Source organism: Pan troglodytes, chromosome 6 (genome assembly GCF_028858775.2).
Source record: "Pan troglodytes isolate AG18354 chromosome 6, NHGRI_mPanTro3-v2.0_pri, whole genome shotgun sequence".
NCBI lineage: Eukaryota > Metazoa > Chordata > Mammalia > Primates > Hominidae > Pan > Pan troglodytes.
In genome coordinates this window covers 23717664-23744836 of record NC_072404.2, presented here as the reverse complement: position 1 = coordinate 23744836, position 27173 = coordinate 23717664, and the positions used below count along the sequence as shown (strand labels likewise).

Below are 27173 nucleotides of genomic sequence, written 5' to 3'. Positions count from 1 at the left end.
GAATAAAATAATATGTAAACAAATGAGCATATTCTATGATTGTATAGACAGATTATCTGGTAAATAGCCAATGGGGTACCTCTACCCAGAAGGCAGACATCTCACTTAAAGAAACACAGTTAAAAAACATGAATTCCTTCATTCATCTTTCTGCCACTCCTACCAATAAAAACAAACACATCCCATTCAAAGCAGAACATTTAGCTCTCTGTTAGCAACAGCAAGAACACTTCCCCAGCAACAGGAAAACTCGAAAAGGACATCTATTTTTAAAAATAAAATGTGAAGCCCTCAGCATTTTGCTGATTTAGTGAACAAGACAGAATACAAATCTTATCCATCGAGATTAGGTGAACATCCCATAGATTTCAAGAATAAATAGCCTGATTTTACATGTCTTTCATTTGATAATTTGATTTGTTTTTATACACCAGGACTTTTCTTGACATTTTTGCTGATTTTTCTGTTCATGGATATTTGCACATATGGCCATTATAAGGTAGGAGGTGTCTCATTTTAAATAGAAAGGTGGTAATTCAAGGAGTTCATTATCATACACAAAATAGTTCACAGCAGTTTGTGCCACTGCTTGGTAGCAAGGTTTTTGTAAAAAGGTGATGATGCATATGTTTGTTGAAGGAAAGTGATAAGAAAATGAACTGCAACTTACTTTCATTAAGTATAACAGTTTTAACACGAAAAGAAACCTTATGAAGCATTTGATCTTGAGCCACAAGGCATTGTCCAATGATTACAATAATAACCCACCGTATTAATGTAGACAGCATATTAGTGTTACTCTAATTATATGTTTTAATTTCATTACTTTACAGAAAAGGAAACTGAAGCTCAACAAATGGTGATCTTTCATTTCCAAGGTTTAATCTCATTAAACAGCAAAGGCAAGGCCACAGTGCAAATCTTTCCACGCTTGTATTCTTTTTATTCCACAGCCAATATTATGGGGCATGTGTGTAACATCTCTTCCATTTAATTGTATATACATTTATTATAAATAGTTTTCAATTTAAAATTTTCATTCAAAACAAAAAGATCACCATATATGCAAGGGTGAAGACATGCCAAATTAACTGTGCAAATTATCATATTATCATTTAAAAACAACAGCAATTCTTAGAATAATCTTATTATTTTACCTCAGTTGTTAAAATAGTAAAACAGGAAGCAATATAATGACAGCCTTTGATTTCACCCTTCTTCTGTAAAAATGAAACCAGCTGAGGTAAGCCTTAAATATAGGCACGTATTAAGCTTCATCTATGAGTACTGATTCCTTTTCTCATTTCCTTCTTTGGCTAAAGGCAAAAACAGGAGTTCAAGGACCCACCACAACATTTATGATTCACATAAAAAATGAAGGACAAAGATGGTTGAAAATTTTTAGTTCTTAAAGTTAGCTTAATTAATATACTTGACACAGTACACACACAATTCTGTATCATACAACTTCACATGACATATATACGTACATATAGATAAGTTTATACATATACACAGTTATGTATAAATGTGTATATATAATTTTTTCTTTAAATATTGGCTCTTCTACTAGCTATATAAACTTCAGCAAAAAATTTTAACTCTCTGAGCCTCAGTTTACTCATTTGTAAAATGGAAATAACAACAGTTTCTATCTTATAGGATTATTGTGAAGCACTTAGAACAGCTACTAGCATACGGTAAGACTTTAACAAGTATTAGGTAATTAGGTATTATAGAGAAATCGATTACATATTATTTATCAATATAAATATCTCTATGATTAAAGTGAAGTTTATTCAATACAATGATCAGTTGTTTGGGTGTACAGATAAATATGTAAAGGCAATTTTGTTACGTACTTCTCTTTTCCTTTATGTTTTAGGGCTATGAAACTATTCTGTATGATACTATAAAGTGGAGACCTGACATAATGCATTTGTCAGAACTTGCAGAACTTTGCAGCACAAAGAGTGAAAATGTATGCAAATTAAAAATCAAATCATTTAGGAGGTAGGCAGATCTCAGGAAAGAATGCTGACTTTGACAAGAGAATTTAAATGTATTGCAAACGTATGAAACAACCTCAATGAAAGGGTTGGGAGAAAAGGTGCTGAACTAAGTGACTTTAGGAATGATTTGTCTATAAGACTGAAGGAACTGCATGTAGGCAATGTACTCTAGTTGATAAATTTGTTTCCAACGGGAGTATGGGTTAACAATTCTGAAATTGCCATATATGTATTTTCAAACTGAACAATTAAGTAAATGTATGGTAGATGTTAGGTGTCAGTTTCTCACTGTTGAAGTGGAAATTACATACAGATAAGCTAGGGGAAGAGACTAGAATGATCCATCTGATAATGGATTAGAGTTGGAGATACCAGTATGAATTCACGTTTAGCTTAATATAAATACAGATGATTACATGCAGAAATATTTATACATAGGCATATATACATGGGTTAATATACAAGTATTTAATTCCTTGCTGTGTCAGCTACCAGGTCTTAAAAGAATTGACACTGAAGCAGCAAATAGCACTTCTTGAGCCCAGATTTTGGTTTCTGACACCATTCTCCAATAAAAGAAACCAAGATTTCTGAAAGATATGGCTAATTCTAGGCCTGGGGCATGATGACCCCAGAGCATCTTATAGTACTAGAAAGTAAGCATGTGCTTAAAAACAAAACTAACCAAACAAAAAACCATACCACATTGATGGGAGTATATTAAAAGGAAATAGGACAACTAAGAGAGCTCCAGTGGCCAAAGCTGGGACAATTTGAACAACAAAGTAGTATTAGATTATAACTCAAAGTATAAAACAAATATTTATATGTCCATACTCATATAAATAAATGATTAAATAAAAAGGGAGAAAAGACAAATCTCCCATGCAAAAAAAAAAAAGCCACATAATTTATCTACATATTCCACCAGCAAAAGGAGAAGCAGAAATCCCCACTCTTTAAGTGTGGGCTGCACATAGTGATTTCCATCCAAGGAGGATAGCATAGAAGGGGGGAAAATGGTAACTTTACAGTGGAGAAACTTGACAAACACTATCTCATTCAGGTGATAAAGGTCAACATCACCAGTGATAAATCATGTTGATAGTATGAATCCTTGATAGGTAATGTGGTGCAAATTACTAAACCTCTAGTGGCCTCTAAGGGTAGTGATCTACTGTAATGGTCTTTTTCAAATGTTAAATATAATACATGCAAAATGTCTACCACCAGTGCCTGGCCCATAATAGATACTGAAAAACAGTATCCATAATTAAGAATTAAATGTTTGAAAAGTGCTCTAAATTTTTGTTTTCAAAATGATTGACTGAGGTGTCATTGATGTAGTAATACCTCTTAATTATTTTATAGACTTTTACAAATTTATAATGTGGTTCTTTCTATTTAGATCTTTGCATTGTGGAGCTAATATTGAAGGCATTTGTGTACATTATTATTTTGTTATGGCTGCATTTGTTAGTAAAGCCTCATATTATTTCTGCTTCTGTCTTTCTGTCTTGAGTTGGCTCAACATTGCCTCAAAAAGTATCATGCAAGAAAAAAGTACATGCTGGGCTAGACTTCAGAGTACTCTTAAATGCTCTGAGATTTCTGCTTACTACTGCCCTATTAAAGCTGTAAAAAAGAATCGGGATATCCAACTCTTATCTGTTCTTAGGATGTCTCCTCTGTTGTCAATGCATGATTTCAATACCAATTTGCAGGTTTTGACACCAATCCTTGTTAATGAGTATATAGTATTTAATGTTCAGTAGAGATGGTAGATGACACTGACAATATTGCATTATGAAGAAACTGGAGTTAATAGAATGCTTTAAGACATCAAAAGATTAAATGAGACAACTGTTTGCTAGATGCAATTTGCCTAGGAGGTTAAAGGCATACTTTTCCTGCTTCTCAAAAAGCAATTAGAGCCAATTTGTGACAACCTGAATATGTAGAAGAAATTGTTTTTGTTTCAAAACTAAAAAACAGGCAACTTGGATATTCCGAATTTTTGCTTGTAGGTTTAGAAATCACTGGCAGTGGCTTGTTTAAAAGCATCTTACGGCCGGGCGCGGTGGCTCACGCCTGTAATCCCAGCACTTTGGGAGGTGGAGGCGGGCGGATCACAAGGTTAGGAGACGGAGACCATCCTGGCTAACATGGCGAAACCCTGTCTCTACTAAAAATAAAAAAAAAATAAAAAAAATTAGCCGGGCATGGTGGCAGGCGCCTGTAGTCACAGCTACTCGGAGGCTGAGGCAGGAGAATGGCGTGAACTCGGGAGGCGGAGCTTGCAGTGAGCAGAGATAGCGCCACTGCACTCCAGCCTCGGTGACAGAGCGAGACTCCGTCTCAAAAAATACACTTGACTTTTGCCTCTTACCTCTTTTTGTCATGCTTTCCTGTGTTAATCAGACAGACTGGACACTGCTGTTGAGGAATGAAACCTTTTGCAGTAACAGTCACAGATGCATCCCTTTCGATAGCTTGCTTTGTTTTAATTTCTGATAGCCAAAGAACCAGGCATCTCAGATCACCCTGTCCCAGGTTTCCTCTGTAACAACTGATATGAATAGGATGTTTTTAAGACATGGAATCTGTATCAAATTAGGTGCTTTTTTTTTTTTTTAAAGCTAGCTGTTTCTATAAGCATTCTCTTTTCCAACTATATAACTCCTTAATTTCCTTAAGTCTCTTAAATAGTATACCTTATTCGCTTTGTTGCTTCCCTTACTAGGAAATTAACTTTGACTCATGCCCAAGATGTATTTAAGAAAGTGAAGGAGGCCAGGTGTGGTGGCTCATTCCTGCAATCCCAGCACTTTGGGAGGTCAAAGCCTGAGGATCTTTGAGGCCAGGAGTCCAGAGACTAGTCTGGCAACATAGTGAGAACACATCTCTACAACAAATTTAAAAAAAGGAAAAGAAAAAAGGTGAAGGAAAAGGCATAGCTCACAATTTTGTCCTAAACTTTTCTGTAGCATTCTAGTGGAAGTAACAATTGTCATACACTTCAACATTCCAGTGGCAGAAGTGATGTTCCTATTAATTGGAAGACAAGAGAACACACAATGGCCAACTTTTAAATAATTTAATCTTTCAACACCAAGGATTTTGTTTTTAAATAGTTTTAATTAGGTCTTTTCCTTTTAGTGTCTTTTAGGCAATGATTCACCCATTCCTTTATTCACTTAAGAAATATTTATTGAGCATCTACTCTGTGCCATCTACTATTCTAGTATTTTAGGTACTAAGGAAACATTGAACAAAATGAAAAAAAAAATCCCCGATCTTGTGGAGCTTACATTCTAGCGGAGGGAAGGCAATAGAAAATAAAAATAGAAAATGACGATGTTAGAAGGTTAGAAGGTTAAGTACTATGAAAAAAACAGAAGCAAGGAAGGGAGGATTCTGGGGAAGGGGCAATATTTTAAATGAGATGATTAGGGTAGGCTTCTTTGAAAAAAGATGACTTTTAAGCAAAGATTGGACAGAAGTGGAAGATCTAGCCATGCAGGTATTTGGTGGAAAGATCTTTGCAGATAGAAACTATACACAGTGTAAGGGCCTCAGGGCAAGAAGATGCTTTGGTGTTACAGAAGCAGGGAGCAGGTCTGTGTAACTGGAACAAAGTGCTTAGCAGAAATGAGGTCAGAGGGGTGGAGGTGAGGTAGGACTTGGGAGGCCAGCTAGCATAGGATTTTTAGGTTGCAGAAAAGACTCTGGCTGAGAAAATTAGGAAGCCATTGGAAGAGCGACTACTTTTGGTTTCCTCCTAAGTCTGTAGACAAACTTCTGAAAGTTAAAGGCATATTCATGTCATATCACAGATTGGTTCAATACTCAAGTGTCAACACTTAATGCCTTGCTTCTAGAAAAGATAAAAAGATGTAGTGAATAAAACTGAATACTCAAGCCAGACAACTACATTGCTGTTTTAATTTACTAGCTGGTATGTTAAATATGAATGAACCTCCTTCTCTGTTTTCTTATTTACAGGTTGGAACACTATCTTTTTCCAGGTTCCTTGTTGTCTCTAGTATCTCTTGGTATCCTTTGATACCTCAGTCCAGGTAGGATTTCCATGCTCATTTTCTATCTGTGGCTTCATCTGTCAATACCAGTAACACATTTTATTGTATTGCAGAGGTCAGAATTTTGCTGGTCCGGCAATGTGGAAATGATGTACAAAATGCAGATTAAAACAACAAGAAAAACTACTTTGCTTCAATTAGTTGAATTGAACAAAATCAGTTTTTCTTGAATTTTTTGCATGACTGCTTAAATGAACCGTTTTGTTTCCTTGACACGATAGAGATAATACAAGGTTTGCAATGCCCTTATTGTTTTGAGACTGTAAGAGTAATACATTAAGTAAATTTCATTTAGCACAACAGTACTATTGTTAAATGGAGGGAAAAGATTCTGGTAAAAGGGAAGAAACTCCTGGCTTTAGTTTTCTAAAATGCTTTTGTACCTCTTGTAAGAATGACATGGAGGTGTTTTTAATGTCAAGTCTGAAAATTTGCTTTTCAATTTACTTGGAAACTGGTTTCTAATACAAAACAGGGTAGCACACTTTCCCAGCATGTTCAGGTAAACTACTTTCATCACAATTCAGGTAGAAGTGACTGCCTTTAATTCCGTACATCGCAAACCATCTAGTGGTAGATCTAGAATGGCGTCAGTCTCAGGGACTTCTATGCACATTGAGTTCCAGAGTTCAATTCCATTTAAGTTGGGACTATTTACAATGACATTTGCTGAAATTTGCTCACCTTGATATACAAGCATATTGTATTAAGCAGCTAGTAAACCTGTGGAGATAGCAGGTAAAACGTAAAGCCTGTTTTACGTTTTTTTAGAGGTGTCTTACTTGTAGCATAACTAAACCTTCATTGTTAGGCAGGTGCTGGCCAATTACATCAGCAACAGTCCTAACTCCGCTAGCATCGGGGTAAAGCCGATAAGCCGCATCACATCTACAACCTGTCTCGGACCCCTGTAAAGAACTCACTGAGGATTGGTAGGGATAAAGGGAAGTTTCTGTCGAAGTTTAGGAGAAAAGGGCCGCGCAGGGAGCTGTTTCAAATAACACTTAAATCCCAGGAGAAGAAAGCCGAACCCCAACTCTTTGGTCGCCGCGGGGCCAGGGAGACGCGAGAGGGAAGTTTTTCTAAAGGAAATCTGCCGCCTTGTCCCCAAGACCAGCGAGGTCCGCAGCGCCATCAGTCAAGTGTCGGCCTCTGGCATTTTCTCCTCTCCCCAGGGCGGGCCAACGCTAGTGGGCGGTGGATGATGCGCCGGCCCCAAGGGCGCGCACGTCCATTCCCGGAAGGCTCGGGCGCTGGGGCCCCTCTGCACTCCCAGCGGTCCCAAGTTGGCCCAGACGCCCGGTCCCAGGGTCCTACAAGTCAGCGCCAAGCCGACTGCCGACAGCCTACCTCCGCTTCTCCGCGCGCCGGCGCTATGGAGACGGTCACGAGACGCCGGCAGCCCCTGCGCCCGCCAATGGGAACGCACGTTGCAGCGAGACGCGGACGTCGCTCTTCCAAGATGGCGGCGCGTCCGTCGCGAGCGACCGGGCCGGGGGTAGGCCAGCGAAGCCGAGTAAAGCCGCCGCCCGGGAGAAGACTGAAGGAGCAGTTGCCGCCGTTGGCGGCGGCCCGAGCAGTTTTCGCTGCTGCTACGGCTGTTGCCATGAGGCGAGGCTAGGGAGGACCGCACTTCCCCGGGGTGTAATAATGTTAACTGAGGTAAGCGGCGATGGTGGCCAGTGTTTACCTGTGAAATGGGGAAGGGGCCGGCGCCAGCCCGTCAGAGAACATCATCTCTACGGAAGGTGGGCCTGACCCTTCGCCGCGGGCTCCAGGGCCCGAGGAGCAGCGGGGATCCTACAAGTGCCCTCAGAGTAGGAGCTGTGCTGACTCAACAGAGTCCCACCACCTCCGGCTGCCCGTGCCTCGCCTTTCGCAGTTGCCACTTGCCACTCGCCCCTGGCACTGGTCTCCCTCCTGCTGTCACTCCCTTCTAACTCATCGCTCCCTTCTTCGTGTCCCCTTACACGCTACTCTGTGGCAGCGTTGGCCTTTCCACGTTACTGTTGGTTCTTGTTATCCTATGGTTTGCCCTAGGTCTCCTTTCTCTGGTCCCTGGGCTCCAGGGCCCTCCGCCTCCGAGCTCGGTCAGCAACCTGGGGTTGTTGCTCGGCCCGACCGGTTTGTTTCCCACCCTCTGCTTTGACTGCTTCATGAAGTGGACTTTTTATCTCAAGCTGCACATGTATGGCTCAGTTGGGTCATCCCCCTCCCCCACATCCATCACCTTTTCGGTTAAATCGTGGTCATCACAAAGTTCAGTTTAGCATCTGCCACCTTGATTTGCGTGTGGCCCCCTTGTTACTCTCTATGGAATAGTTTTTTTCTTTGGACCTGAAATGGAAGTAGGGCAACTATGACGAACCAATCAATTTCCCTTTTCTAGTGCCTAATGGGCATTGCAAAAAGCCGACTTTTTGAAGAAGTAGAGTTTGCCTTTACTAGCAACACTTTAAGGGGAAGAACTAAATCGGTGCAACTAGGTACTTGACCCAGGTTAGCCCAGTTATGTGTTGTAGTATCTGCAGGTGTAGGTGTCATTGAACATAAAATACTGAACCTTGTGATTTGATGAAATACCTTTTTCGAAGCCGTTCACTTTAAGTACTGTGAGGATCCTGACGTGAGGAACTGACCGGATTGGGCATTTTTATGGGCTGAACTGAATAGGAAACAGTTTTAGTGGGCAATGGGAAGTATTCCTACATGGGCCAAAAAGGAAATACAAACATTTGTAGGTGAGTGGCTTTTATTTTGTGAAAAGTGGTGGTAAAGCACGTATTTGCCTGAAATTTCAGGTCCTTGGAACGTGCCTTTGAGGAATTTTATACTTTGCTGTTTGTACTTAATCTAAGCACAGAGCCTGGCATATGATAAATACTTACTGGTTGATTGTAACTTCTACAGTACGTATTTTTAGTTGTTTGAAGTTCATTTTATATTTCTAAATTCTACAGATTTTTCATTCTTGGAGTTAATTGAGATTATGGTTATAGCATAAGTTTGTGTTGTGATTAGCAGTAATAGATTAGAAAAAAGACTTATAAGTAGCAGAAGTTTCATTTTTACCTTAAGTGTGATATTTTAGTGGGAACAGTTAGCCTTATAATAAGTGTTTAGTGTTGTCTCTAATGTGTAATATTATATGATATGATCTTTTCATTAAACTTAGCTTATGTTAACATGTTTTAGAGTTTTAATACTTTCAAATGAACTACTTCTGTGTCTGCCAGTAAAATGATTTGGAAAGATGGAGCTTTCTCAGCTTCTGTATTTTAATGCAATTTTGCGTTTTAGGGAAATATTTTAAACAGTAAATCAATGATAATATTAAGTAAACTGTACTTTAGTACTTTTTGTGTGAACACTGCACAACTTATAAGTGGCAGAAGCAGGATTCCAACCTTGGCAGTTGCTACCTAGCCCATTCTATTAACTTTTCTAGATTGCCTCGCCAAAGTAAGGCCCAGATTAAATTGTACTAAAGTCTTCCCTATAGTTTTCAGTAGTCGTTTATAGATTAGGAAACTGAAGCCAGAGACTCTTGTCCAAGGTCAATTATTAAATATTAGTGACAGTCGAAACTGGAATCTCATCTCCTAACTCTCAGTAGAGAGCTCTGACCATTTTGCTCTGCTGCCTCTCAAGTAGTTTTCAGCTCTCTTGATAGATTTTAAAACATGCTATTGTACTTCCTTGTCTGAATATTGTCAGTAAACTGAAAATGATTATTACTTAAAAAAGACTTTCTGCTTTACCTTAGCTTTTTTCCCTTTTCATTTTTTAAACAAGGCTTCTAAGCCTCGTAAACTAGTCCTATTTTGAGATATTTTAGATATAAAATTTCACTCAATATTGGCTACTACAAAATTAGTGTGAGACTTCCTTTTTATTGCTTCTGCTAGACATCGCTGGCTTAGATCAGCAGCTTTTAGGAGATGTGATTTAATTCATGTTAGGTCTCAAAATGTGTAGTGATGAGCTGTGCTATGAAAGATTCTCCTGTCTTTATATTAGTCATGCTCAGCAAGCATTTACTGTCCTCAGAAAGTGGTGAATTGTACTATGTGCCTGGATTCTTTACATCTCAACACTGAGGTAGGTGATATCCCCATTAACCAATGATAAAACAGGTTGAGAGAGTTGAAAGAGCTTACTTAGAGTTGTATAAAGAATGGAGGAGACAGAAATCATATTCAGGTCCTCTTATTCCACATTGTGTGCTTTTTATGACTCAGTGTGGAATGCATCATTAATTTTCTTTGTAGCTGATAAAATCAGCATACTATTTTTATTTTTTTTTTAACCAAGGTGAGGATACTAAGTACATAGATACATAATGAGAATAGTAATGATAAGTGTTCATATGAAACTTTTCAGTTTTGCGTTTTGTGAAAATATATCTTTTTTTTTTTTTTTTTTGAGACGGAGTCTTGCCCTGTTGCCCAGGCTGGAGTGCAGTGGCGCGATCTTGGCTCACTGCAACCTCCACCTCCCAGGTTCAAACTATTCTCGTGCCTCAGCCTCCCAAGCAGCTGGGATTACAGGCGTGAGCCACTGTGCCAGGCCAAAAATATATCTCTAATTGAAACCTTTTCAGAAATGAGAAGCCACACAAGTGATCAATTAAGGACCATTTTAAGTTAAGCTAAAATGGAATATCACTCAGTTGAGCAAACTAATATGTACATTGGACTTTGAGCCTATGAAATATAGATTAATGTAAATTGAAAGTATAGCTCCCATATAGTTCTCGATGTAAACTTTTTGGCTTCAATTTATATTATTTTATCTTAAATACAATGGAATTATTTAGAAAACTTGCTAGTCATATTTATGTATGTATTTTTTTTTTGCATTTTACATACAGGGATGAGCTATATGTAATGTCTAGCTAGTTTTTTTTTGTTTTTTTTGTTTTTTAATGTTAGTTTTTTTCCCCTTCTGTTGTCCTTGCTCCTGTTAGGACTTCCTGCTTCTAATGTGACTCCTGCTATACTTGGCAAAAAATTTGTCATAGTGCACATGAAAGTTACTTGTTTAATATTCACTCCTCACTCTCCCTCTATCCCTTCCTTTTTTTTCTTTTTTTCTTTTTTTTTCACCTAACAGTAAACTTCCTATATCGAAATTAGAGCATGGGATGTTTGTTTACCTGAGAATTTGTTTTAATTAATCCGAGTTTTCACAACATTAGAAGATAATGAAATATTTATCAGCGAATTTTCATCAAACACACTTTTAAACTTTTCTTGATACCAGGAGCAATTAGGATTATAATTCTGAGCATTTATTATTACACAAAACTAAAGGTAAGAAATGTGGGAAAATGTGCTGAATACTTTCCAGTGTTGTGGCATACTTTGGAGGTTGTTTTTGCATGGAAACCAGTTATCAACATGTTGTCACTTGTCCTGTGTTTTAAAACATAATAAACAGTGTAGCTATTTAAAGCTATTAGTTGTTTGAGTTGTCTGTAAATATGAATCATTAAGTGACTATTAAATAAAAATAGTTTCTATTTGTGTTGTTACTTCCATCCAGATTTGTTGATTTTTCAATATTAACACTGATTCTCGGAGTTAACAGATCTGATATAAATGGGAAAAGGCATAAAGTGCAGCACTTTGAGAAGTTCCAGGTTAATAGTTGTTAAAGAAGTAAAAGGTTTTGTAGTTGAAATAAATTTGGAGGATATTTGCCTAAAGAAAGTTAATAGGTTTCTTCTCTGGAGGACTTACCATAGTTAGTTTTTGATAGGTGATTTATTTTCAAAGAAGATGATAGAATTTACAGCATATTGCAGAGTCATTTAACCATGGAGGTGAATATACTTTCTTGTATTCCACTTAGGGAAATCCTGGAGTGATGAGTTACGTATCAAGAAAGGCTCCCTGAACATCCAGGGGTCCTTTTGAACACACACATGCACATACATCCACACTCACACACAGTTGTCTTGCCCATAAGTGCTTAGTAAAATATTATGACTTGGTTTTGTTGATTAATATATTTGTAATAGAAATACTCTTGGGGCAGATTAATCCTTAAGCTATATAAGCTGTTTCTTTAATTATTAATGACATTGCAAGAGCTACTAACCAAAGCAAGAAGACCATAGGTCCACTGGCATTCAGAGGTGTTAAGAGGCAGGAAAGGGATTTTATAACGGGAGTGGAAGGACATCAGTATCTAAAATGAGTCTGGCTTGCCACTCTACACACAGCCTTACTTGGCATCTTTTGACAAACCAAGAGGAATATTGATAAACATTCTTAAAGAATTTTTTCTTTTTAAATATTATTTTAATTGACAGTCATTTTTATGCATTTATGGGGTACAGGGTGATATTTTGAAATGTGTGTACAATGTGGAATGATTAAGTGCAGCTGAATAACATATCACCTTGATTATTTTCTGTGGTGAGACAATTGAAATTTAGTTATTTAAAAAATATAATACATGATTGTTGACAGTTGTTTAATTGATCTAAAAATTTCTTCCTTCTATCTGTCTGAAACTTTGTACTCTGAGCAGTATATCCCCATTGCTCCCTCTTCTCCAGGCTCTGGTATCTGTCATTCTGCTGTCTACTTCTGTGAGTTCGACTTCTTAAGATTTCACATATAAGTGAGATTGTGTGGTATTTGTCTTCCCATGCTTGGCTTTTTTCACTTAGCATGATGTTCTCCATGTTCGTTCATGTTGTAGCAAGTGACAGAATTTCCTTCTCTTTTAAGCCCAATTAGTATTCCATTGTATCTACTACCTTTTCTTCATCTGTTTATCCATTGATGGACACTTAGGTTGATTCTTTGTCTTGAATTTTGTGACTAATGCTGCTGTGAACCTGGGAGTGCGGATATCCTTTCAACATATTGAGTTCCGTTTTTTGGAAATATACCCAGGAGTGAGATTGTATGGTGGTTTTATTTTTAGGTTTTTGAGGAACCTACATACCATTTTTCATAATGTTTGTATTAATTTGCATTTCTACCTACAGTGTACAAGAATTCCCTTTTCTTCACATTCATGGCATCACTTACTCTCATTTTTTTGATTATAGCCATTCTAACAGGTGTGAGGTGATATCTCATTGTGGTTTTAATTTGCATTTTCCTAATGGTTAGTGATGCTGAGCAGTTTTTCATGTATTTGTTGGCCAGATTTATGTCTTCCTTTGAGACATGTCTATTCAAGCCCTTTGCCCATTTTAAAAATGGTTATTTTCTTGAAATTGAATTGAGTTCCTTTTATATTTAGTCTGTTAACCCCTTATTACATGTATGGTTTACACTTTCTCCCAAGTTGGGGAGTGGAAAAGTGTATCCCAGCTCTGGTAGATATACATCTTTCTGTTTTTGTTATCTCTGGGCCCCCAGCAGATTGGGTGGTGCCTGCCCACATGGAAGGCAGACCTCCAGGTAGTCCACTCAGACTCACATGCTAATCTCAGTCTCCTCTGGAAACATCCTCACAGACACATCCAAAGGAATGCTTTACCAGGTTTCTAGGTATTCCTTAATATAGTCAAGTTGACATCTAAAATTATCCACCACAATGACTTTACAGCTTTCCCTGAATGAGATTCTCAGATTATGGCTTTTTAAACCGTGCTTTGAAATTTTGTGGTTTCCTAGACCATGAAGTGCCTCCTCAATTGATTGTAATCTGGAATTGACTTTCTATTTCAGAGTCAGGTTTAATTTTGGTGTCACAAAGCCTTAAATATGTGTAAGGGGAGGAAACGTTGAAGCAAGCAGATAGCTCTTAAACTGTTTAACGTTTTAAAAGTATTTGGAATTAAATGAATAAATAGGCTGGAGTGATAGTGATAAATACTGTGTCTATCAACAAATTATACATATGGCAACACACAAACCTGTATGTTAAGCACTATAAGGGATGAGTCTCAACTTTATCACTTATTTATGATGGGATTTTGGGGAACTAGTTTGAACTTTCTGAGCTTTAATTTCCTTCTGTGTAAAATTGGGGTAATAGCACCTTTCTTGCTGTTCTTACATTGTTATGAAGATCATATAAGATGATGGAGGGTATAACTTTGTGAATTGCCAGTCATTATAGAAATAGTGGTAGTACATCGGGGTTTTTTTTTTTTTTTCTGTATATTCCTTGTACTAATGAATGTAAATCCTAGGCTCCATGTAGTTTTATTGCTCACTATTTTCTTGGTGGATAGGTGGGTGGGTCCTGAGGGGAAATTAGGAGGGGAGTCTCCTGGCTAGTGGTGCAGTTACAGGGGAGACAGGGAATAGACTAAAAGAAGTGAAAGAGGAAAAAGGGGATAGTTTCTTGTGTGGTTGGTAAATTGATTTCAATGAATGCCTTAAAGCAAGTTCTCTCTTTTTTTTTTTTTTTTCCTGAGACAGAGTCTCGCTCTGTTGCCCAGGCTGGAGTGCAGTGGCGCGATCTCAGCTCACTGCAACCTCTGTCTCACGGGTTCAAGCGATTCTCTTGCCTCAGCCTCCTGACTAGCTGGGACTACAGGCGTGTGCCAGCACGCCTGGCTAATTTTTTGTGTTTTTAGTAGAGACGGGGTTTCGCCAGGTTAGCCACGATGGTCTCCATCTCCTGACCTCATGTTCTGCCCGCCTCGGCCTCCCAAAGTGCTGGGATTACAGGCATGAGCCACTGGGCCCGGCCGCCTTAAAGCAAAGTTCTAAAAAATGTTTTGAAAAAGATGATTTATTTGAGGGTTACCAGCCATTTGTCTGTACATATTCCCAAACATTTGTGGGAAGAAAAATCTTTTATTTTTAATCAGACTTGGTAAATCCTTGAAAAGCTGTTATTAAGGATAATGTTTATAAGGCTTTCGTTATAACTTGTGCTGGAGATTGATATTTATGGATTGATTTCTTCACCAAACAAGAGTATGCCTACTTTGTACTAGGCACATGCTGATAAGTTCTAGTGTTGAAGTGGTGAGTCAGTTGGGAAACCTGTCCTCAGAAATCACTATCAGCGCTAAATTTAGCATTGTACCACTTAGGCCATCAAAGTGGGAGCCTTGAGGTCTTTTGTCAGAATAAAATGATACCACTAAAGGGTGAAAAGTTAAGAGGGGAAAAGATTGGAGAATATAATTAAAAGATAACTGTGACTTGGGTTAGCTTTACAACTCCTGGTAAATCTACTAGTTTGGATGAGACAGCAGCTCTGAAATGGATTTCTTGCAATTGAAGAGTCAACCTGGTGAAAGTAGTACTTGATCCTGCGGTTTCCACCTCCACGTGTTATGTATATATTTATTTGCTTGTTACATGTTTTTCCCTAATAGAGTAAACTCCTGAGGATGGGCCTCATAGGTGTACTCCCAGAGCCTAGAATAGAGCTTGATACTTAGTAGGCCTCACTAAATATCTGTTGAATGAATGAATGTTGAATATTTCCTCAAGAAAAATTAAGATTAAAGTGAAAAATTACGGAGATGAAATTGTCAATGATAAATTTAAACCATCATATTAATTACCCTTAAAGGATTGGTTACTATCTGTTCATTAGACATTTTATATAGTAAGTACATTGTGGTTAAATATTGTGTTTAAGAGCAATGGGACAAAAAAAAGTTGAACCTGAGGCTTTTAGTTAGGAATGAAATTCTGTCTTAATTTTTCCTACAGGGAAAAATCTGATTAGGTTGTTACTTTGATATAACCAATTATAAATGCAAGAAGGACTTGGATTTTATTTTGTATCTCTTACTACTTGATATTATGATTTCATTAATATTACTTAAAATTTAATTCCTAAACTAGATACATTTAAAGAAAGCTTTGTCTGTAATAGTACAATAATGCTGATTTTCATGGCACTTTGTTGACTGTTTCAATTTGTATGACCTTTGATGCTATCTTGAAAGTTTGTAAGTATCAGTAAAAATTTGGCCGTGGTTTCAAAGTTGGAAATTTTGGGGGTCCATTTTTAAGGAGGGCAGCTGCTACCACAGTCTCTTGACTAAAATGCGTCTCTGTTCAATCTTGGAGACAGAGTACTGTTATGTCGTTTGCGCATCTGTAATTCCACTGTATATTCAGAAATAATATATACCAGAAAAGTTCAATAAGATGATTCTGCTCTGTTCCACTGTTAAAGTAGAATAATGGTCTGTAAATATACTTATGAGAGGATCATGTATATTAACTGGAATAATTCACCATTGTTTACTTATTGCACTGTTTTCTCTGATTTCCTAAGGGATCTTTTTATTCTGATGCATCTGTGAAGACCCTAAGGTGAATCCAGCTTTGCTCTTGACCTTAGCTGTGCATTGTTGGAGAATCCTTGGTTCTTATTCCATTTAAACCTGAATTGGTTTTATACCTGAAACTTGGGGGCTATTTTTAGCCTGACTGGCTTAGCATAGGAAAGAGTTGTGATTCTTTGTTTTGTGATTTCTTTTATTTTCGAGCTAGAGTTGTGGAGAATGGCCTTTGGATTCATTGTCATGTGAAGTTTGGAAATTATAAAACTGAAGTTGTACAATTTTAGTGGAAGAGTTAAATGTGAAATAAAATTTCACCGTATTTCTGTTATTACATAAATATTAGGAAATAATGTTCTGACTTTAAGATGTGATATTGTGTTATCCAGTGTTTCTCCAAGCTGTAATATTGTATTTTGCAATTTGTTCTCTTCCTGAGTTTGAGATAGCTTGTTTTCTCAGAATTTTTCTCAGCTGAGAAACACAACTGGTGTTTAATTCAGACTGCAACTATTAATATAATCAGCTATTTTACATGTGGTATTAATTACTAACATCTGGTCTTTTTCTTGTATGGTACCTAACTGCTCAACACTTAAAGTATTGCAATAGTCTTAATCCTGGTGGGAGTCAGGAGAGTAAAATAAATGGGCTACAATGACAGTCACCAGCCTTTTTGGCACCAAGGGACCGGTTTTGTGGAAGACAGTTTTTCCACGGACGGCTGTTGGGGGGAATGGTTTCGGGATGAAACTGTTCCACCTTAGATCATCAGGCATGAGAGTCTCATAAGGAATATGCAACCTAGATCCTTGCATGTGCACTTCACAATAGGGGTTGTGCTCCTATGAGAATCTAATGTCCCAGCTGATCTGACAGGAGGCTGAGCTCAGGTGGAAAAGCCCACTCCCCGCCACTAACCCCTGCTGCTCACCTCCTTCTGTGCGGCCTGATTCCTAATGGGCCATGGACCTGTAATGCTCTGTGGCCCAGGGGTTGAAGGGCAGAACACCACAAAGTTACAGGAAAAGAAACTGAAATAATATACTTTCCAAATAGCGAGTATTGGTTGCATAAAGGTTTTAGAAAAACCAAGTAGACTTGAGAGTATTTTATGATGCATTAAAAATGTATTTTATGAATCTGAAACCCAGAAATTAATATCAGCAGCTCAGAATATTCAATCATATAATAGGCACTAACACAAAATTTATGTGATGATGAAAGATTATCTTTATACTAGGATTCAGTGTTAATCATCTTTTTTATATATGTATATATATCTCCTCTAATCCCAAACCAAATATTCCTAATTTCTGAATAAAAATGTATACTTTTGGTTAAGAGTGATGGCTGGTGTCAGATTATTTGGATTTGAATCTCAGTTTTCTCGATTCCGAGCATTTTGACCTTGGAAAGGTTGCTAACGTTTCAGAGCCTCAGTTTTCTTATATGTGTGACTTATAAATTAATGGTACTGACCTCATAGGGTTGTTGCAAGTATTAAGTGAAGTAACACATGTACTGTGCAGTGTTTCCTACAGTAACAATAAATCTGAGGCTTTATTCTTATATTCTCTGATGTAAATAGCAAGTGGTTTATTTTCAAAACTTAGAATTTAATATGTTTGAAGTTGTTTTAGTGTTCTTTGAGGTAGTTTTAAAATGTCAAGAGTAATCCTGTATGACCCAGATGATCTAATTCTTTCCTTACTTTCTATCTCAGTTTTTACTAACTTCTCAATTTACGTATTGCATTTCCAAAGTGAATACTAAGAGTGAGATTTAGACTGAATTTCGGGAGGAAATACAAAGGGATGACACCTGTGTAATATGAATTGATCATAACCACAATTTTTGGCTAACCAATATGTTTCTTTTGGACACTAAAACTTTTACTGTAGATGAAATGAAAAGGAAAGATTGTAGTACACTTGCATATTATGCTTTTGAAATGCTATTATTGTAGTTTTCTGACATGAGAAGTACTATGGTTCTTGTCAGTTTGATAAAGTTTTATGTAAAGTTGCTCTCATTTATATAAGCTCTTCTGTTGAATTGTCTTAGAGCATAAAGGTGAGGAGTGTTAAAAATCTTTTTTTTTTAAATATGTAGTTGACTTGAGTGGTGTTAATAGTATTGTGCAGTAGGTAAAGAGACTTAGGGCTAAGGTATTACAAATAAAATTTGTGCTGATATAAATTTAAATTGTAGATATTAAGCATATACATAATTTCAGTCCCTTTATATGCAGCAGTTGCTTATCTTTTCACATAATAATAGAATAAACTGTTATACTCAAGGAGTGGGGTTTTCTGCCTGTTACAGTAACATTTTACTTAGTTGGAGATTATGCCATTAAGGTCCTTTATGGGTGAATCTATATCTATCTCTATTCCTTTATATAGTTACACTCTATGCTTTCCATCTTTTCTTTCTTGTCACTGATGCTTTGTGTATTTGTTGATTTGTTTTTTCTCCTTTCTGTATTCATTATTCTTCTCTGTGTCTACAGGCCTGCAAATTTCTCTCTCAGGGTATATTCCCTAGCCTTTAATCTTTCTACCCCTTCTCAAATAGATTAAAAAAGCCAAAATAGAAAATTTAACTTCTATTTTTTGTTATACTTTATTTATAGGTTTAAAAAATACTTTTTATTGTTAATTTAAAAGGGTAACAAATAGAATGGTTTATACACTTTTTTCATGAGCAGTAGAGCCCAGTATAATTTTCTCATATACCCCTTATCTGAATTTATCTTGATTGAAAAGACATCATCTTGGACTTAAATGAACACCATTAATCTTACTTTTTATTGAGTTAAAAGAATCTTGTAGTATTTTCAGGGTCAGAGTCATTGTTCTGATATTGAGTTGTTACTAACTTTAGAAAATACCCTGAAAGTTATCTTAACACCTACAAAATCTACATCAGATTCCTAAAAAGCATCAAGGATTTTAAGATGTTAGTGGCAGGTTAGTTTGTTCTGTTTTTTTCTCATAATTGAACTTTTTGAATCTAAGTTAATCAGTTTTGTTTGATTATTTAGATATTATGTGCAGAATTTTGCCCATCCTCCCTTTTAAAAAACCTTGAGAGTCAGTGTAAAGTAATGGTTCAAGAACATGCTTGGGTTTTGAGCCAAAGCTCAGTTCATGCTCCAGTTTTATCACTTAGCTGTTATTTCTTAAATCTGTAGAATAGTTAGTATAACTTATGTCATAGAATTGTGAGAACTAGATATAGTTAAAGTGGTTAGCAAATCCTAGCCAACTGTAAGCACTTAATATATATGTTTTTTTAGAGATGGGTTCTTGCTATATTGCCCCGGCTGGAATCAAACTCCTGGGCCCAAGCAACCCTCCTGCCTCAGTCTGAGTAGCTGAGTAGCTGGGGCTACATCCACGTGCTGCTGTGCCTGGCCAAGTAAGCACTTAATAAATGATAGCTCCTATTGTTGTTTTAGAGGGTGCTCCTTTTCATAAGAAAGAAATGAAGTGTTAATACCATGCATTGAGGGTCTAGCTTTCTCTGCTGTGGTAGGATTGTGTTGCTTTGATTTCCCCTTGGAGTCTGTATTATGGAGAAAAGCAGAAGTCAAAACTTGTAAATATGAGGACTTTTATTGTATTGTTGTAGTCCTGTATGAAGGAGAGATGGATAGGGGGCATTTCTGAATATGGCCTGTTTTATCTTGCTTTTGTACCAGGGAACTGCTGTGATAAAAGTTTTCTGTACTTTATTTAGTAGAGGAACACTTTGTGAGTGGAAATCTTCTGATACATAAACTAAATTTGTTCTAACTCAGTTAAAGGAATTGAAGGTGAATTTCCATGTAACTGAGCTTATTTTTAGTATGAGGTAATGATAGAAATGGTCTTGATGCTTGAGGATTTTAAGTACTATCATGTGGCCCAAACAGAGTGCTTAGGAGGTAGACAGAAGGTTAGAAATGCCAAGTGTAGTGTTGTATTATGTCAAAATAATAAATTTTATTTTGGTTTAGTGTCATAAGGACAGGCAGTCTAAAGAGAACAGAGTATTTATGGAATAGGAAAATTATTGAGAAACCTGGACAGTCAAGAATATTTTAATTTCTGGCTGAGTGCTGTGGCTCATGCCTGTAATCCCAGTACTTCAGGAGGCTGAGGTGAAAGGATTGCTTGAGCCCGTGAGTTCTAGACCAGCCTGGGCAGTGTAGGGAGACCTTGTCTCTGCAAAAAATTAAAAAATTAGCCAGGCATGGTGGTGTGTGCCTGTAGTCCTAGCTACTCAGGAGGCTGAGGCGGGAGGATTGCTGGAGTCCAGGTGTTGGAGGCTGCAGTGAGCTATGACCGCATCATTGCACTCTAGCCTGGGCAACAGAGTGAGACACTGTTTCTAATATATATATATATATATATATACATGTATATATATACACACATGCACACATATATATATTATATATATACACACATATACACATATATATTATATGTACACGCATAATATATACACATATATATAATGTATATATATGTCAAAATAAATGTCAAGAGCATAGTTTATATTTTTTAATCTTGTTTAGCTTATTAAAACAAAAAATTTGACATAACTTTTTATCTTTGCTTATTACATAGGTGAAAAATTACATTCTTGCTTTAAAATTTTGGATTTCTTTGATTGCTGGTAAGGTAGATAATCTTTTCATATGCTTATTAGCCATTTATATTTCCTGTTTTGAATTGCTGTTCATATCCTGTTTTTCTTTGGAGTAGTAGTCTATTCCTTTTTCTTTTTTGAGACAGGGTCTCACTTTGTCGTCCAGGCTAGAGTGCAGTAGCACGAACACGGCTCACTGCAGCCTTGACCTCCTAGGCTCAAGTGATCCTCCTGCCTCAGCCCCCCAAGTAGCTGGGACTACAGGCACGTGCCACCATGCCCAGCTGATTTTTGTATTTTTGTAGAAATGGGGTTTCACCATGTTGCTTAGGCTGATCTCAAACTCCCGAGCTCAAAGTAATCCATCCACCTCAGCCTCCCAAAGTGATGGATTTACAGGTGTGAGCCACTGTGCCGGGTCTGGAGTAGTAGTCTATTTCTTAATGATTTATAAACATCTGTTTACTCATGGATTATCATCTTTTGTTGCGTATGGTGCATGTATTTTTACAAGTATATGTATACTTTCTGATTTTGTTTTGTTATTAGGAAAAAATTAATTGTATGTTTTCAAATATGTTGATCTTTTTCTATAGATTTTGCCTTTCTAAAAATGACCTTTCCCAGCCCTAGATAGTACAACAATTTACCTTTTTTAAAGCCAGAATTTCCAAGCAGTTTTCTACATATTGTTAGTATATTTGTGATGTGTTTTGTAGGGGAAAAATATTCCTAATTTAAATTAATTTTTTATATAGCACACTTTCAAACATACAGAAACCCTGAAAAAAAATACTGTCACTAGCACCCATTATACAGTTACCTAGATTTGTTAAAACTGTCATATTTGCTTTCTCTCTACTTTCTTCGTATTTATCTTCTGTTACCCTAGCTCTATGGATATGCCCCAACTTTCTCTGTTATTTTTGTTGTTTTTATAGCTCAACTATTTTAAGGTAAATTGCTGATATTATGTCACTTTTTAAAATGCTCTCCTGAATCTCCCAGGCTAAAGAATTGAAAAAATACCTATAACCACAACATTATTGTTACACCTAGTAAAATTATCGGCAATTCCCAATTATAATCTAATACTTGGTATGTGCAGATTTTCCCAGTTAGAACCAGGTTCTAATTCAGTAATGTGATTGTTATGTTTCTTTAATATAGAATACCTTTATTCCTCCTCCACTTTCTCCTCTTTTTCTCCTTTTCTTTTCCTCTTTCTCCTCCTCTTTTTTCCCCTTCTTTGTCCTCTTCATTGTTGTGAGAGATTGTCCTGTGCATTGTAGGATGCTTAGCAACATCCCTGGCCTGGTCTATGATAGTGCCTTCCCTAACAAGGTGTGATAATCCATACTTTCTCCATACATTGCCAAGTGTCTCATGGGGAGCAAAATTGCCCTTGGCTGAGAACCACTGCACTAGAGATAGTACCTTATTTTTTTAATTACTTATTTTTTAGAATTGCTTTTATTTTGTTTTATCTTGAATCTGTTTTGTTCCCTTGATCTATATGTCTGTCCTTTAGCCTATTCTGCTTATGTTTACTTCTCTGGGTTGTTTAGTTGTAATTTGAAAAGTAGCTTTATTGAGATATAATTCATATACCATGCAATTCACCTAACTAAGGCATTCAATTCAATGGCTTTTGCTATATTCACAGAGTTGGGCATCTGTCATCAAAATAAGTTGAAGTACCTCATTACTCCAAACTGAAAACTCCTCCTCCTTTTACTCCGCACTTCTTTCTCCTTCACACAGCAGGCTATCACTAATCTGTCTTTATGGTTTTGCCTATTTTTTTTGAGACGGAGTCTCACTTTTTCACTCAGGCTGTAGTGCAGTGGCATGATATCGGCTCACTGAAACCTCTGCCTCCCAGGTTCAAGTGATTCTCCTGCCTCAGCCTCCTGAGTAGAGTAGCAGGAATTCCAGGCACGTGCCACCATGCCCAGTTAATTTTTATATTTTTAGTAGAAATGGGGTTTCAACCATGTTGGCCAGGCTGGTCTTGAACTGCTGAACTCAAGTGATCTGCCCGCCTTGGCCTCCTAAAGTGCTGGGATTACAGGGGTGAGCCGCTGTGCCAGGCCGGTTTTGCCTGTTTTGAACATGTTATATGAGTGGCGTTGTACGATATGTGGGCCTTTGTGACTGGCTTATTTCACTTAGCATGTTTTCAAGATTCATCCGTGTTGTATCATGTAATGGGACTTCAAATTTATTTTTATTGCCAAGTAACATTCCATTGTATGGATATACTACATTTTGCTTATCCTTTCATCAGTTGCTGGACATATGGGTTATTTCTGCTTTTTGGTCATTACAAATAATGCTGCTGTGAACATTTGTATTGTGTTTCCACAGTGTTTTTTGTGGAAATATGTTTTCATTTCTTTTGAGTCTATACCTAGGAATGGAATTGCTGGGTTATACAGTAATTCTTTAACCTTTTGAGAAACTGCAAACTATTTTTCAAAGTGGCTGCACTATTTTACATTTCTACCAGGAGTGTAGGAAGGTTTTGTTTTCTCCATATCCTCCAGAACACTTGATTACAGTCATCCTGGTGAGCGCAAGTAGCATCTCTTAGTGGTTTTTGTTTGCATCTCTCTAGTGCCTCTAGAGAGCACCTTTTCATGTATATATCTTCATATTTCATTTGTATATCTTCTTTGGAGAAATGTCTTTTTGTGCCCATTTTTAAATTGGGTTATTCATGTTTCTTACTCAGTTTTAATAATTCTTTGTATATTTCGAGTAGAAGTCTATTAATCAGATACATGATTTGCAAATATTTTCTCCCATTTATGGGACAGCTTTTCATTTTCTTGATGGTGTCATTTAAGCACAGGATTTTCTAATTTTGATGTAGTCCGATTTATGTTTACTTTGTTGCTTTTGGTGTCAAAAGATAATTATTTAAATTCTGTAATGCATTAAAAAGTTAGCTTCATTAGTGGTGTCAAATATCATATATACAAGATAAATAGATAAAAGAAGAGCTGAAGTTAAACCATTATAGTTTTCCCCAAATTGAGTTTTGAATAAATGTATTTTTCATGAATTCTATCATATCTAGATGGTGTATATATTTATAGAATATTTTATTGAGGATTTGAGGACAGTGGGGGCTTGGGTTTACTTTGTAGCGGTGCCGAATAATTATCAACAACCAGTGTACTTTGTAGCGGAAACTAAGACCCCAGTAACTTTAAATTCTGCAGTGTCCTCTTCCACTGCCCTATTGTGAGTATTCTTCCTGATTAGCCACAACTCCGAGAAGAAGAGGACTCCCAAAAGTAGAAACTAGTATTTGTTTCTCTGTTCTCCCTGCATGTGTGATCTGTTTTCTTCTCCTTGCTTCATGATCTCCTGGATTTTGGGGTGCTTTCTGTTATTTTTTCTCTCAGCACATTCTCTCTGGGTTTTGGCTTTGGAGATCCCTACTGGGCTGACCCGTTCTTTTAGCAACACTCCAGGTCTAAGAATTATAGCTCAAATCATGGTATTCTTGAGGATCATCTGTTTTTGGTCCAGCTGCCTCTTAACAGAGTCACTTGGCAGCAGTCTGTTTGCCCTCATTGCTACCACCTTCCTAATGTTACACCTTTTCTCATTGAGGGGTTTTAAAAGTTTTATTTGCCATTTAAATAGTTAAACCTTGACAGTATATAAATACATATTCATTTTCTTTTTAAAACTTTCTATATGCAAATCTGTTTTAAAGATCCTGTGTATAGTAAGTTATTTTTCCTGATTATTACCACAATTTGGACCAACTTTCTTGTTTTGCTTTCTCAAACAGGATATTTCATGTTTTTTCACGTGGTGGAGTACAAGTTTTGTGACAGCCTTATGACTTCTGCATGGTAGAAATAAATGTTAGGAGTAATGCCTTCACTTAAATATTTTAAATGAGTGTTAACTGAATGTAAATGAGTTAACCATGTGGTGTGTTCTTTGTAGAAAAGTGGTATATGCTATCTAAAAATAAAATATTATTTGCAATGCATTTTTTTATTTATAATACTACCTGCTACTTGAAAAGTAAACCAGTGTGAAAGTGTATTAAGTAAAGTTAAAATATTGTTTACCGTTTTCATTTTAAAAACAGTCTGCCTATCTACTTGCATACCTTTTTCTGAGTAAGCACATATGAGAGATTTTTCATTACATTTTAAAAAATTACTCTTAAAGGTAGTGTTGTGAATTATGTTTTTCTGCCTTGATAATTTTCTCTTTATCTTTTTTTTCCCAGTAGTTTTTGTTTATTGCTACACTTCGTACTCTAAATCTTCTCCCTTTCTTTCTGCTCTGAAGATAGTAGTTGCCCAGTGAATTGACTGGATACAGAAACCAAGGTCAAGCTGAACATAAATGTTATGATGCCAATTAATGATCAGAAAGGAAAATAAACTCGTGAAGATGTTCACTGAAGAAAAAAATCTCGATTTAGAAAACATTGGTTTAGATGATTAATCAGAAGTTCTACTCTATTTTTGTTTTACTTAGTTAACACATACTTACTGGGAGCCTACTTTGTGTGGCAGATGTTGTTGTACTTGGCATGAGACAACACTGAACAAAACATACACAGTTTATGCCCTCAGGAGACTTACAGTATGTGGTATATACATGAGGGCAGTGGGGGCTTGGGTTTACATGTAGCAGTGCTGAATAATTAACAACTGCTGTGCTTTGTAGTGGAAACTAAGACCCCACTAGCTTTAAATTCTGCAGTGTCCTCTTCCACTGCCCTGTTGTGAGTATTCTCCCTGGTTAGCCGCAACTAGAACAGGACTCCTCCAAAAGTGGAAATGAGTATTTGTAACCCTGTGCTCACTGCCTGTGTGACCTGTTTACTCCATTAGTAGACAGGCAGTTCCAACATAATGTGATAAATGAGGATATTTGCTAGAGAATGGTTGGAATGGTGAACCATGGAGTCCAATCTAGATAGGAAAGTGAATACAGAAGTGGGTTATGTAAATGAGGGTGTGTGGTCTTGTAGTGTCTAAAGTGAAGTTGTAGTGAATGTTGGTGGAGGTGAAATGCTTATGATATTAAAAGTAGCATATTTGATGGATTATCCACATGTATATTAAAATAACTGAAGGTTATTCAGCATTCCTGATAGAGAAGAATGTTTATGGATTAGTAGTGCATACATCGGTGGTTCTCAAAAGTAACTGCATATTGCAATCATCTGGGGAACTTCACAAACTAACAATGCTCTTATCTCAGCTTTCCTGAACATTGGAAATTCTGATGCATGGCTCACATACCTAGCTATTTTGATTTAATTTGTATGTGGCGTAAGCTGGGTAGTGGGATTTTAAAATCCCCCTACTTCCCCAGGTAATGCTAACGGGCAGGAATTATACAGGAACAACAGGGGTTTTTACAGGAAATGGGCTGGGAGTTATGGTTGGGATCGTGACCCTGCATCCTGAAGTTGGGTACATGATTAATGAAAGAATAAGCAGCCTCTGTTTGAGAGAGCTGCAGGAGAAGCAGGTTTTACTTGAAGCAAAAATAGTGAAGTTGTCGGGGATATGGAAGTGTTTGTTTTGACTTTGGAACAGAGTGATCCTAGAGGGAAAGTTTAGGAGGGATGGAATCACTGGGAAATTGTATAAGGGAGGAAAAAGCAAGAACAGTACAGCGGTCAGAGTGTAGGAGAGAATCGATAACTGAATGTATTTATCTCTCTATGATGAACAAGAATAACAAGGCTTAGTGGGTTCATTATTAGTCTAGAGAACACATCCAGCAGTCCTGTAGTGCCCAATAATTGGGAATTGGGTAAACAGTTCTTAGGAGTCAGTCCAGACCTTGATAGACTGAATTTCATAGGAAGTCCTATCCTTGTATCCTCTGGTAAGGGGTTTGGATTGATTGTGCAAGATCTAAGGAGAGCCCTAGAGTTTGGGGCTGTTGTCCCACAGGCTCCTGATAGTGGTTGGAGTCTTTTCTAACACTGGCGGGGGAGGCTGTGAAGTCTTAAGGTTTGGTCAGATTTGTTCTTCTCACTCCAATGTGCTGCTTGGCTGAGTACACGCTGCTGCACCAAATGATGGCAAAGCCTTTACTATTTCTTTACTTTTATACTTCATACTTTTCAGGAACACTTTAAATTGTCCAGTTCTAGATTTGTGAGCAACTATTTATAGGTTTCAC

General features: G+C 37.1%; 1 protein-coding gene and 1 long non-coding RNA gene across 11 annotated transcripts in view; one reads left to right on the top strand and one right to left on the bottom strand.

Annotated features, from left to right (window-relative positions):
• The window catches only part of LOC134810411 (uncharacterized), a 63511-nt gene that overhangs the window by 15985 nt on the left and 20353 nt on the right, over positions 1–27173 (bottom strand). The gene's annotated exons all lie outside the window — the stretch shown is intronic.
• SNX13 (sorting nexin 13) overlaps positions 7415–27173 on the top strand; it is a 148024-nt gene continuing 128265 nt past the window's right edge. For 8 of the 10 annotated variants that reach the window (XM_063814063.1, XM_016957120.4, XM_518985.8 and 5 more), the window contains exon 1: positions 7415–7774. In XM_063814063.1, the coding sequence (XP_063670133.1) occupies positions 7763–7774 (12 nt within the window). In that variant the 5' untranslated portion in view covers positions 7415–7762. The remainder of the gene's footprint in view (positions 7775–27173) is intronic. The other 2 variants (XM_063814065.1, XM_063814064.1) reach the window with 2 other exon arrangements.